The following is a 12,983-nucleotide window of genomic DNA, read 5'->3' as shown; positions in this document are numbered from 1 at the left end:
TGATTTCTCATCATGAAAAAATTGTCGGATACTCGACCTGACCCCGTTGACTTTGACTTTCACCAAGTTTGACTTTTAGTCAAATTTAACCAAATGTTTATACGATTGTTCTAACATGCTTAACTACTTGTATCGTGCATGAAACTTGACAATTTGATTCACATGCTATATAATCGAGTCGTAACGAGCCATAGGACTAATTGAACAACTTTGACCAACCGTGTTTACCGTTATTGATACAACCTACTTGTTTAGGTCAAGACTAGCAATTGTCCTTGCACACGTTTACTTTGTGAAGTATATTTATTCTCGTGCACTCAAGGTGAGATCATAGTTCCACTTTTACTCTTTTAAACTTACATTTGGGATGAGAAAACATAAACGTTTCATTTTACAAAGTGAACACAAGTACGAAAACAAACATTCTACATACGAGTTAGAACAAAATCCTCAATTCGATTATCATTAGTTACACTTGCCGGGTGTAAGCGAGAACTTATGTTGTATGGCCATATGGGTTTGACAAACTCTCATTCGGACGGTTCGCTACCGTCTACGGATGAAATATATTTTCGAGAAACAGTGTATGTTCTAACACTATTGTGATGGGGTTCTATGGATGGAAAGTTAAGCTTTGATAATTGGGTGCTCGTGATAACAAATTTTAGAATGGTTTACTATTATTTCAATGTTATAAATCTTGTGGTTCATTTGTACTTACTTACTAAAACCTATGATTTCACCAACGTTTTCGTTGACAGATTTCTATGTTTTTCTCAGGTCCTTGAACGTTTTGGGATACATACTTCCGCTCACTATTTTGATACTTGCTTGGATGTTGAGTATACTTGCATACATGAAGCGTTTTTTGGCTTTACATTAAATTGTGTCACATGGGTTTCAATTGTACCTTAACATTGTAATGTAACTTGTGGTTGAACTATTCTTGTAAACTTTGAAACAATCTTCACATTTGAAATGAATGCGACATATTTTTGGTCAAACGTTATTTTAAAGACTTACGATCACGTAACGGGACGTAAGTAGACGGCACCGTCAATGTCGATTTTGTCGGGTCGCCACAGTAAGTGGAGTAAATGACACCCCAAGATCTGATCTAGTGGCCTTAAACTCGTTCCAATGTGAAAATACCAAGATACCCTTCTAAAATATCTAAAAAAAGACAGCTGGCCCGCCAGACCTTAGCCGATCGCGGGCCTTTAGGCCGCGCCGCGGCCCAATGCTGAAAAAGAAGATCGCCAGCATATATATATATATATATATATATATATATATATATATATATATATATATATATATATATATACTTCGGACTTGGTCTTACAACAATAAACAAACAACCAAATTGACTTGCTAATGAGTTAACTACATAATGCATCTAAGCAAGAGTGATACAAATACATTACAGGTGGCTAATACATCTCATTTAATTTAATACTCAATAGATTAATTAGATTGTTGTTTTATAGGATTCAAACGGTTCAAATGTGTGAGAAGACACCCAGTGTAATTGTAATGCACAAAACCCCTATGTTACCCACCCATCCATTTTGCCACCTCCAAAAATGAGCATCAACGTAAGTTAATACTACGTATAAGTGAGTAACATACTCTTTGTTTGGGGAGCATCACTAACAACCCAAGTGTTGGCAGCAATAGAAGCTTGAACTGCAGACAAATGAAGATTGTCATAATTGAATACTTACTCTGTAAAATATAAATATAAACAGAATGTAAATAAAAAAGTGGGTGGGTACCTTTACGGTTTAAAAACTGGATGACAAATTCATCTTTGAAAATGTTAACTTCCTCAATTGTTGGAATTGCATTTACACCTATTCTCTTTAAAGTGCTTCGCAGCTTCTTATCGTCCTTGGTTGTTGTTTTATGCACGACCTTCTTCTTTCAGTAAGTAAACGCAACCCCAACTCAGATTAAATTGATATGTTTATGGAATTAGTTATATGAACAAATTCTTTTTACCCATTTATTGAACATATGATCAGCTGACCAACTAATTATTCATCTGTCCCAAATCAATTGTCTTCAGACAAAAAATACACAATTTTAAAAAAAAAAATTGATTGACACATATACTTCTTTGTTAACTTTCCAGTCTTATGTTAGAAATTGGGTATGAATTGATTGCCGGATTCGTTCTTGAATCGTGTATTCACTTTCTCTATAAAGTATTTCGACCCTACGATTGCCTTGGTTGCACGAAATCTTTACAGTGATAAGACAAGAACGCAATCAGTGTTTTTGGCAACGAAATCACTGATCAAATTGTTAGAGAGTATGTGTGTGTTTTCTGTTTGTTGATGAATGCAGAATGAATGATAAAAAAAAACGTCCAAAAACTGTTATGTAAAACAGTTAGACAAATGAAAGGATTTATCCCTTCATTTTAGGCGGGAAAAACTGTTATACCGAAAATGTATAACTATTGCTGCCCCTTGGACCCCGCAAGGGGGCGCGGCCCCCTTGACGTCCGCCTTTTGCGCGACAGTTAGTAGCCAACTCTTACGGGCGTGTACCCCACACTCTCCGAACCCGTTGGTAAGTATAGCTAGCTAACACCTGCATTCAAGTAAATCACAACTAACTAAAATGTACGTTGGATGACACTAAAATCACCAACATCTTACCCTTTACTTTTTACCCATTTTTTCATCTTCCATGTTTAAATAGAGACAAAAAAAAATAAAAAAAAAAAAATAAAAAAAACCTTTATAACATTATTATATTCTATTTATAATATTGAACAATTAATTTGCTACATAGTAAAAAGTGGAATATAGAATATTGGGAAGAATATTGCGACGGAGCGAGTAATTTGTAAAACATTAAAGCCCAATAACGGGTCGTAAACACCTTCCTAGAAAACCTAGAAAGCGGCAACTCCTTTTACGGTATATATATGTATCTTTAATCCTGCTATTTTCTTCCAAATCAAACGCAATTTTCTTTTTCTTCTAATTAAAAGCATATTTTTCTTTTCATTCTAATGGATGCTGTGGTTGAGGAGATACTTAAAAGATTGCATGTTGATGATGTTGTTCGATGCAAGAGTGTTTGTAAGTCATGGTATAATCTAATATCATCTAATGATTTTGTTAAAGCTCATCTTAAGCGTAATTACAGTAGCAATCGTGAACATGGATATTTAAGAATCCGATTACATCCAATGATCAATAAGTACATTGAATTGCGTAATTGTATGATGGTTGGTTCGTGTAATGGGCTTGTTTGCATCTCTACTAATACTAATAATGTACCTGAATTATTAGTAACCAATCCTTCCACTCGGGAGGTTAGACAATTGCCAATGGCTCCTTACAAGTATAGGGGAAGATTATGTTGGGGTTTTGGTTATGATTCTTCTACCGATGATTACAAGGTTGTTGTCGGCTTTGAGGAATCCATGCATCATATGCGCTTTCAAGTGTTATCTTTAAAATCAAATCAATGGAAATCTTTAAAACCAAATAAATGGAAATTCGTTGAAGACTGCGAGTATTTAACTTACAATACTACTCGTAATACTTATGATCGTGGTTTTTTGTACAATGGGGCGCTTCATTGGTTTATGGATGATACAAAGAAGAAGAAGAAAGTTATTCTTTCTTTTGATTTAACTCTAAAAAAATTCAAAGAAATCCCCTTACCTAATGACATGGTTGATATGTATGGTCATCGAAACAGACTAGGGTTGTTTGAAGAACATCTATGCATATGCGAATTCAATTGCTATGATTATTATGCTAAACACCGCCAAACATGGGTGATGAAAAGCTATAATGGTTGGCAACTGCTCCCACGTGATTACGAAGGTAATAAGTATGGTTCTGTCACTCGTGCATACGTACTCGATTTCATACCAGATAACACTTGGCATTTAGTTTTTGATCATAAACGAAACAAACATATGTCTTCGAAGAGTTGGTTAAATGTTGGTGCCCCTATATTTGTCAAGTCACTAGTTTCTCCCTTGATGAAAAAGAAGAATAACAAGAGCGAGGAGTCGTCTAAAAGTGAATTCTAGCTCTCATGAACGGTTGCGGATTCTTATTATTATTGTTAATATTGTTAACGCTTCTTTCTTCTAATGCATGATGGTATGGACCAGCTTTCTTGTTACAAGTTATATGCAACTATTTTTGGGGGGGTTGTTATTAACAGACTATTATTTCGTAGTATATTGTTAGCAGCAAACATCTTGAAATTTTTGTTTGCTTTATTTTCCTTACATTCCAACTATATTTACTGTCGATGTTCTTCAAGTATTCAAATTGAGAAAACATTTATGTATGGATCTGTCTTTACAATTTTATCGTATTTTGGGCTTGATGGTTTTTGTAGAGCTTACACCTATTAGATTCAAGATTAGTTGTTTGTGTCTTTATATTGTTTTGAACATGGCCACTTTTGTTTTATCTTATGTTATTAAACGGTATACTAGTTCTATAATAACCTTTCTCAAAATATCTGCAGTTAGAAGTGTTATATTAGACGTCATACATTTGACCTATTGCTTATATAAATTCGTTGATTCAGTTATGTTTCATTTCAACATGTCAAACAGGTTGAAATTGAAACAAAAAAGAACTAACTTTCCAAACACTATTGTTTTGCACTGTCTGGTACTTAGCTTAGATTCTTAGTGTTCATGGGGACATTAAGATTTTGATATATCAAATATCAGAAACAACAAAGAGGCATGTATGTCTTATACAAATGCACCATGACATGATAAAACAACATACATATTCCTACAAGTTATTCAAAGCAACATCAAAACGCATTACAAGAATATTTGCTTAAACAAAAAGGTGCATTAAAATGATACAGATATAATAATAAGTTACACGCCGTGCCTAGTAAATACCCTTAAGATTTTTTACCTTCGTCTGCAACAGCTTCAAAAGTCTCACCTGCAACGAGTTCTGGAACTTCATCATCATCATCCTCCTCTTGTGCAGTTGCAGCCCCTTCACCTGCACCCGGTGCCTGTTTCTGGAACTGCTCTGCTAACTTTCTCAAATTATCTAAGTTATCCGGTCCTAAAGAAATCAGCACATGCGGTTACAAATGTTGATCAATCTTACTGTCCTAAACCAAACATAAAATGGAATGAAATATATTTGGAAGTTTTAGACATACCCAATTGGTTCAGAATACTGGGGAGAATATCTTGTAATTCTACAATAAACAAACAACCAAAATGACTTGTTGAAGAGTTAACTACATAATGCATCTAAGCAAGAGTGATACAAATACATTACAAACGGTTCAAATGTTTAGAATGTCACCCAGTGTAATTGTATTGCATGAAACCTCCTATGTTACCCAACCCATCCATTTTGCCACCTCCAAAATAATTTTTAAAAGGCAAATGCAAAGGAACAAATAATAACCATAAAGTATTTTAATATAAGTGAGTAACATACTCTTTGTTTGGGGTGCACCACTAACAACCCAAGTGTTGGCAGCAATAGAAGCTTGAACTGCAGACAAATGAAGATTGTCGTAATTGAATACCTACTCTGTAAAATATAAATATAAACAGAATGTAAATAAAAAGTGGGTGGGTACCTTTAGGGTTTAAGAACTGGATGACAGATTCATCTTTAAAAATGTTAACTTCCTCAATTGCAGGAATTGCATTTACACCTACTCTCTTCAAAGTGCTTTGCAGCCTCTTGTCGTCTGTGGTGGTTGTTTTATGCACAGCCTTCTTCTTTCTGTAGGTAAACCCAAACCCCAACTCAGATCAAATTGATATGTATATGGAATTAGTTATATGAACAAATTCTTTTTATCCATTTATTGTCGGTGTCGATCACATATTGAACATATGATCAGCTGACCCACTAATTATTCACGTGATACACAAATATCAAAGAATAAAAATTAGAATCCCCTGATCCTATTATCTTTGACCTGTAAGGTTATTCAACTGTGCAAGTCCTCAACACCTGTTATCGCCTACAACACTTTAGTTCATTAATCATAATTTTTACCATAAATAAAAATCAATCTAAATGATTTCTCATGTCAATCAGGGTAGATTTATAGGTAAAGAAAAGCATTTTAGCATAAATATATATTTCTTTTACCTCAATTAGCATCATGTTGAAACACTGAAAAGCAAATCAAAACGTCTCAAAGGTACCCTACTTATCAAATACCAGACTTATAACTGTGATACTGTCAACTTGTATCTGATTAAGTGTAAATAAGTGCAGATTGCAGAATAATATAAAAAATTCTGCTTTGAATTTTAAAGCAAGCAGTTCTTATGAAAACGTGGATGTATCTTACAAGCAAAAACAAATTATGTGCAAAATGAAAGAAAAAAGGAAATTCATGAATGTTTTTTTTTTTTTTTTTTTTTTTATTTATCTTACTGGCTTCCTAATTGTACAGAATTTTATGCTAACTGAGCCTGGATTACATTTTATCACATTTAGCTTTTCCTAGCTCACCTCATATCGTTATTGTATATCCTACCAAAAAATTGTTATTGAGTAACAAGGCTTTTACGCATCGTGTGCAAATACAGTATCCTACCAAGATTTTGTTCATCGAGTAATAAGAACTCTAAGCATAATGTACACAAAATAACTTGATGTAGTTTTTGGTTGCTATGCTATTCTAAGTGTATCTACAGACACTAAGCAAGTTAACAATGTCAACATAAGAACTTTGGACTTGAAGTAACATAGATATAACACACAAAAATGAGACATACAATACATACCGTCTAATAGTTCCCTTTCCACCTGTGCGAACAGCACCGGCCATCTTCATTAACTTTTCAACATTCATCTGCCACAAATATTTGTATATATACTTTAAAGGCACAAAGTTAATAATTACACGTACCCAAGTAAGTTCACAAACATAATCAACATTAGTTTATTTTCACGCCATACAATCACAAAGCAAGGATATTTTAGCTTTATATTAGCATAGCAAAATATAAAACTGCATCCTTAAGTTGCTTCAGGTGTCATACAAAAATACACTTACTTGAAAACATAAAAACACGATTTTCAATAAAAAAAAAATCGTGTTAAGAATTAGTCAAATTAATTCAAAAAACAGGACTATTGAAAATCAAATGCTATACAATCGCAAATGAGGAAGTTATAATTAATAGATTAAACTACAAAGTTGCATTATTTAGTAGCAAACGTACTCTACTATATATCAACAAAACTGCAAACTGAACATAAAAGAGTATGAATTAGACAATTTTATTAACGAAATTTGTTATTAAATTGGAGAAGGCGATGGATTTTACCTTTGCTTGTATAGAGATAAAGCGATGAACACGAACTGAAATAAGGGATTAACGGATAAAACCCTAGCGTCAGTATTTGGCGCATAATATATATCGTGACAGCGATTAATTTAATTAATTAATCTAATCTAATAAATAATAAAACCAAATGTATGGAGCACAGGGGTTTAAACGAGTCGGACAGATCTCGAGTTCGACTCGTTTTATTTTAAAGACTTTGAGTTTAGTCCGGTTCGATTTATTACATCTTTCTCGACTTTTTTGATATTTTACAAGCTCGGCTTGAACTCGACTCATTAATTACACCACTTTATTTTCTCCAATTATTTACTTTTATTTTATTTCATATTTATAGTTGGATAATTATTTTACTGTGTAATTTTTATTCACTTATAATCATATTTAATATTAATATAATATTAATTAATATTAATATTAATATTATTATTTAAACTATTATTTATATTATATGTGTAGTTAGTATTATTATGTACTTATATATTATATTATTACAATAATAATATTTATTTATTGTATATATATGAAAAGATAGTTCATACTTGCGAGCTCGAGATATGAAGCTCGAGCTCGTTTATTAAACGAGCTTCGAAATATGTTCAAGCTCGAGCTCGTTTAGACTCGGCTCAAATCAATCTTTTAACGAGTCGCACTCGAATAGCTCGGCTCATTAACGGCCCCAATAATTACCTTGTATCGTAGTGTAATTGTACAAAATACAGTATTTTTTACAATTAACATACTAACAGGTAACAATACATCAGGTTGCGTAATGTTAGAGGAATAATCAAGTGTGTGAGAAATGCATAATGTGATATATTTGAGATTTGGTGATGTAATAGAGAATGTGGTTACCACCGCGCTTCTAGCCGAGTGGTATTTACATTCATTATGTTTAGGACTGGGGATAAGATCGTGCGTTCGAGCGTCACTCATTTCACCCTCTTAATTAATCTGTCTGGAATATGGAGCTCCATTTAGGATTCAAATCCGGTCCGCATGCACCTTGAGATGGTTTAAGGATCGGTTCCTGCAATGCGATTCGGGTTTCCTCTTGAAAGTTTGTGCGTGTGTGGCAAATGATAGCGAAGGTGGTTAATTCCCCTCTCAGTGATGCCGACAACTTGCCTTTCAAAATAAACAGAGAATGCGGTGATGACGATGATATATATGATGATGTGTGAAGTGATGGATATGGTGAATATCATTGTCGTGACTTATGATATAACGAATTTCCGTTCAACCTTTTCCTAGGAAGGAGTAAAACTCTACAAAAATTAACTAGTGTTATGACTATTGTTATGCACTTATTACTAATGAGTAAATCGTGGAAGCTCAAAGGTGATTAACTTAAGAAACCTCCACTCTGAGTCAAACTAATTAAAAGGCCACAAACGCTATAATATGACAACCAGTTATAACTGAAATTCTAATTTAAATCAATTATGTCTGAGCAAATATGAGTTGCATTGTCACCTAATATTACTAATATAAACAGGATAAAATAAGATTAAATTCGACATTAATAATCAAAAATAAAGGTATGAATGAGAAATTGGTTTTACTTCAGTTTCCATTCTAAAGCCTCATGCTTTTAATGGTAACCAACTCTTTCTAGCACTCTATATATTTGGTTATGTATTCAAGTGTTAACGACATGGTGGAATGGCTTAAAATTAGCATTAAATAATAATGGCTCAAAATCCTAAAGTGTTTCTTTGTTATCCATATTACCTAAGGCACAACATTAGGATCTCAATTTGATTATTCACGGTCTTCCTCGAGCATTTATATACTTAGAATTTACGGGACACGGTTAATATGGTCAAAAATTAACTAATAAATCAACTAATCATATCATACCTCACTGACGAAAGTCCAAACTCCAATTTAATTCTTAATCACTATGGACGCTCTCATGGGTAAACATCTCAGTTATAGCCAGAAAAATTTCAAAATTGACCACCTAGGCGATTAAAATGCATTTACTCTAAAGCTATTTCAATTAAGAATAAGCAAACAAAATTTCAATCAAACAAACAATTTCAATTACAATCAAGCTAAGCCAAATAAATGTGCAATTTTCTTCCCCCTGCTACATCCTCGTACGCATGTTAAAACAATTTTTGAACAAAAGTGAGGAAAATAAACAAAATAGAAAAGAAAAAGAGCAATATTACTGGGGTTTGATTTGCCAGCCACTGAGAATAGCATAATCGTGAAATCTCATCTAACAATCCACTTGAGTTTGTTCCCCCTCACATAACGTATAAAACTATCATACAACAGCACACCAAGAGAAGCAAAAAGAAACGAATATAAAGTAAACCTAACTCACTTTCGTAGAAATTTCGGTTGCATTTAGCATATGCAACAAGCCTTTTAAACCACTCGATAGCTCGAGTGGACGAATGACGTCTCGTGAGGGTTTATTTTGAGCACATCCACAAAGTTCAAAATAAATACAAAGCATATATAAGTTTATAAAACTTACAAACTCCACACATAGTTGGTGCATTTTTTATTTTCTAGTCGTGCACACGACTCGTTCCCATAATTGAGCAGCTTGTTCCCTGTCAAGGCAGTCGGATTTGTGATCGAGATGGTGGTTCCGACCATTTTTCAAATGAATTTCCCGCATATGCTAATGCTCTAACTCTAAAGCTCTAGATGATCTTCTTACATGAGAACACTTTAATAACATTGTTATTTACAATTCGTAGAAAGTGCTTATCTTTTCGCCCTCGTGTTCTTGTTCTCCTCTTTCCACTATCTGACACAACAAGAGTAGTATGCAATAGATATTTATCTTTGGTCGCCGGTACTTTACACCTCTTCCAATGAACTGAAGTCACCATTGGTTAATATATTTCCTCCAGTCAAGAATTTGATTCTTTCAAGGGTGTCACCAGGACATCACATTCATCAAGTAACTCCAAAACCTCCAAGACTAAGACTTGAGATCTTTCTATTTCATTCGGTGATGATGTTACATCTTCATAAGCTGACGAAAAAGGTGTGGTATTATTCTCCACAATACCCTTCTCAACTTTGTCAAAAACCATGATAGGACTAAACTCTTTAAGTGGACCAATATGATCTTGAATAACCATGTCATCATGAACCTAGTTTTTGTCACCCATTTTCTCTGTTACTTCATACTCATCATCAAAGTCCATCTGATATGTGCTTGGAGGTTTACACTCTTCCCTTCTCCTCATTTTATCAAACAATTGATCCTTTTTTTTTCTTGAAAGCTTCCAAGGCCTCTTGGCGAATAGCAACTTTTTAGATACTTAGATTCCTCGATTCACGTGTGCCTTCATAATTTGATCTTTCTTCTCATCTGACCCTTCATACATCGGATCTTGATAATCTTGATGAATTTGTCGGTAATGTTGTGGTGATTCTTGAGGTTAGAAGTTCTACAACCTATTCTTAATCCCTGATTGGCAGTGGTTTCCCTAATAAGGCTCATAAGTCTCACAGTATGTAGGGTCACGTCCAATATTATGTTGATAACATGACGGATTCGATAATTCATAAATCAAACGACTTTATCTTTAAAAATCATGAATCACAGAAATATTTGAATGAAATCACATAACATCAATTTTTCATCAAAAGAGATAATAGAAAACCTATCCGAGCATTATCATGGCGATGGAAAACATGATTTTGGTCCAGAATCGTGACTTGACGATGAATCTTGAAGAACTTGAGAGAATTTGGTTTAGGTTACGGCTCCTAGCTCTAAAAAGTGGTGAATAATGATAAAAATATGTGCATGCATCCTTTATAAATAGTTGGGCGTCCCATTTTTGGACACCCGACGTGTTTTTACGCTGGTCCCAGCGTGTTTTTATGCCAAGCAGAGGCGAAGTCAGGATTTACAGATGAGAATGGCTTATATGAGACATGAAAAGTTGGGTCATTTAATTTACATATTTTAGACATAATATTATAATTAAAACTTCGTCTTTGAGGGAGGCTTACAATTATTTAAACATAATAATACAAATGAAACTTGGGTTTTGATTGGGCCTTGGGGGAGGCCGAGTGTAGTGACCCGAACTTTTCCATATTTATATATATTAATTGAGATTGATATTTACATGATTAAATGTTTCCAACATGTTAAGCAATCAAACTTGTTAAGACTTGATTAATTGAAATATGTTTCATATAGACAATTGACCACCCAAGTTGACCGGTGATTCACGAACGTTAAAACTTGTAAAAACTATATGATGACATATATATGGATATATATATAGTTAACATGATACTATGATAAGTAAACATATCATTAAGTATATTAACAATGAACTACATATGTAAAAACAAGACTACTAACTTAATGATTTTTAAACGAGACATATATGTAACGATTATCGTTGTAAAGACATTTAATGTATATATATCATATTAAGAGATATTCATACATGATAATATCATGATAATATAATAATTTAAAATCTCATTTGATATTATAAACATTGGGTTAACAACATTTAACAAGATCGTTAACCTAAAGGTTTCAAAACAACATTTACATGTAACGACTAACGATGACTTAACGACTCAGTTAAATGTATATACATGTAGTGTTTTAATATGTATTTATACACTTTTGAAAGACTTCAATACACTTATCAAAATACTTCTACTTAACAAAAATGCTTACAATTACATCCTCGTTCAGTTTCATCAACAATTCTACTCGTATGCACCCGTATTCGTACTCGTACAATACACAGCTTTTAGATGTATGTACTATTGGTATATACACTCCAATGATCAGCTCTTAGCAGCCCATGTGAGTCACCTAACACATGTGGGAATCATCATTTGGCAACTAGCATGAAATATCTCATAAAATTACAAAAATATGAGTAATCATTCATGACTTATTTACATGAAAACAAAATTACATATCCTTTATATCTAATCCATACACCAACGACCAAAAACACCTACAAACACTTTCATTCTTCAATTTTCTTCATCTAATTGATCTCTCTCAAGTTCTATCTTCAAGTTCTAAGTGTTCTTCATATATTCTACAAGTTCTAGTTACATAAAATCAAGAATACTTTCAAGTTTGCTAGCTCACTTCCAATCTTGTAAGGTGATCATCCAACCTCAAGAAATCTTTGTTTCTTACAGTAGGTTATCATTCTAATACAAGGTAATAATCATATTCAAACTTTGGTTCAATTTCTATAACTATAACAATCTTATTTCAAGTGATGATCTTACTTGAACTTGTTTTCGTGTCATGATTCTGCTTCAAGAACTTCGAGCCATCCAAGGATCCGTTGAAGCTAGATCCATTTTTCTCTTTTCCAGTAGGTTTATCCAAGGAACTTAAGGTAGTAATGATGTTCATAACATCATTCGATTCATATATATAAAGCTATCTTATTCGAAGGTTTAAACTTGTAATCACTAGAACATAGTTTAGTTAATTCTAAACTTGTTCGCAAACAAAAGTTAATCCTTCTAACTTGACTTTTAAAATCAACTAAACACATGTTCTATATCTATATGATATTCTAACTTAATTATTTAAAACCTGGAAACACGAAAAACACCGTAAAACCGGATTTACGCCGTCGTAGTAACACCGCGG

General features: G+C 33.3%; 3 protein-coding genes across 3 annotated transcripts in view; 1 reads left to right on the top strand and 2 right to left on the bottom strand.

The window, feature by feature from the left end:
• LOC139841022 (nascent polypeptide-associated complex subunit beta-like) overlaps positions 1-2,019 on the bottom strand; it is a 228,624-nt gene extending 226,605 nt beyond the window's left edge. The window contains exons 1-3 of the mRNA XM_071831258.1: positions 2,005-2,019; positions 1,779-1,923; positions 1,633-1,689 (exon numbers count right to left, since the gene is read on the bottom strand). Coding sequence (XP_071687359.1) covers positions 1,633-1,689; positions 1,779-1,923; positions 2,005-2,019 — 217 coding nt within the window. The remainder of the gene's footprint in view (positions 1-1,632; positions 1,690-1,778; positions 1,924-2,004) is intronic.
• Positions 2,020-3,028: 1,009 nt separating this feature from the next.
• On the top strand, positions 3,029-4,066 carry LOC139841021 (F-box/kelch-repeat protein At3g06240-like). The gene has a single exon (XM_071831257.1). The coding sequence runs from the start codon at positions 3,029-3,031 to the stop codon at positions 4,064-4,066; it is 1,038 nt and encodes a 345-aa protein (XP_071687358.1).
• Positions 4,067-4,887: 821 nt separating this feature from the next.
• LOC139840182 (nascent polypeptide-associated complex subunit beta-like) lies at positions 4,888-6,852 on the bottom strand. The gene is made up of 5 exons (XM_071830409.1): positions 6,785-6,852; positions 5,617-5,765; positions 5,472-5,528; positions 5,185-5,223; positions 4,888-5,084 (listed from the first exon to the last, which is right to left on the bottom strand). Exons 1-5 carry the CDS (start codon positions 6,850-6,852, stop codon positions 4,912-4,914), a joined length of 486 nt encoding a protein of 161 aa, XP_071686510.1. The 3' UTR covers positions 4,888-4,911.
• Between the last annotated feature and the right edge of the window lie 6,131 nt (positions 6,853-12,983).

Source organism: Rutidosis leptorrhynchoides, chromosome 4 (assembly GCF_046630445.1).
Source record: "Rutidosis leptorrhynchoides isolate AG116_Rl617_1_P2 chromosome 4, CSIRO_AGI_Rlap_v1, whole genome shotgun sequence".
Lineage (NCBI taxonomy): Eukaryota > Viridiplantae > Streptophyta > Magnoliopsida > Asterales > Asteraceae > Rutidosis > Rutidosis leptorrhynchoides.
The sequence above is the reverse complement of the archived record's forward strand: the minus strand, read 5'-3'. Positions and strand labels throughout refer to the sequence as shown.

Coding starts and splice junctions, on each gene's coding strand:
- LOC139841021 (XM_071831257.1), top strand. CDS start 3,029: ATGGATGCTGTGGTTGAGGAGATACTTAAAAGATTGCATGTTGATGAT.
- LOC139840182 (XM_071830409.1), bottom strand. CDS start 6,852: ATGAATGTTGAAAAGTTAATGAAGATGGCCGGTGCTGTTCGCACAGGT. Junction 5,224..5,471: donor TGGTGCACCCCAAACAAAGA/GTATGTTACTCA, acceptor TGTTTATTGTAG/AATTACAAGATATTCTCCCC. Junction 5,085..5,184: donor CAGTATTCTGAACCAATTGG/GTATGTCTAAAA, acceptor TGATTTCTTTAG/GACCGGATAACTTAGATAAT.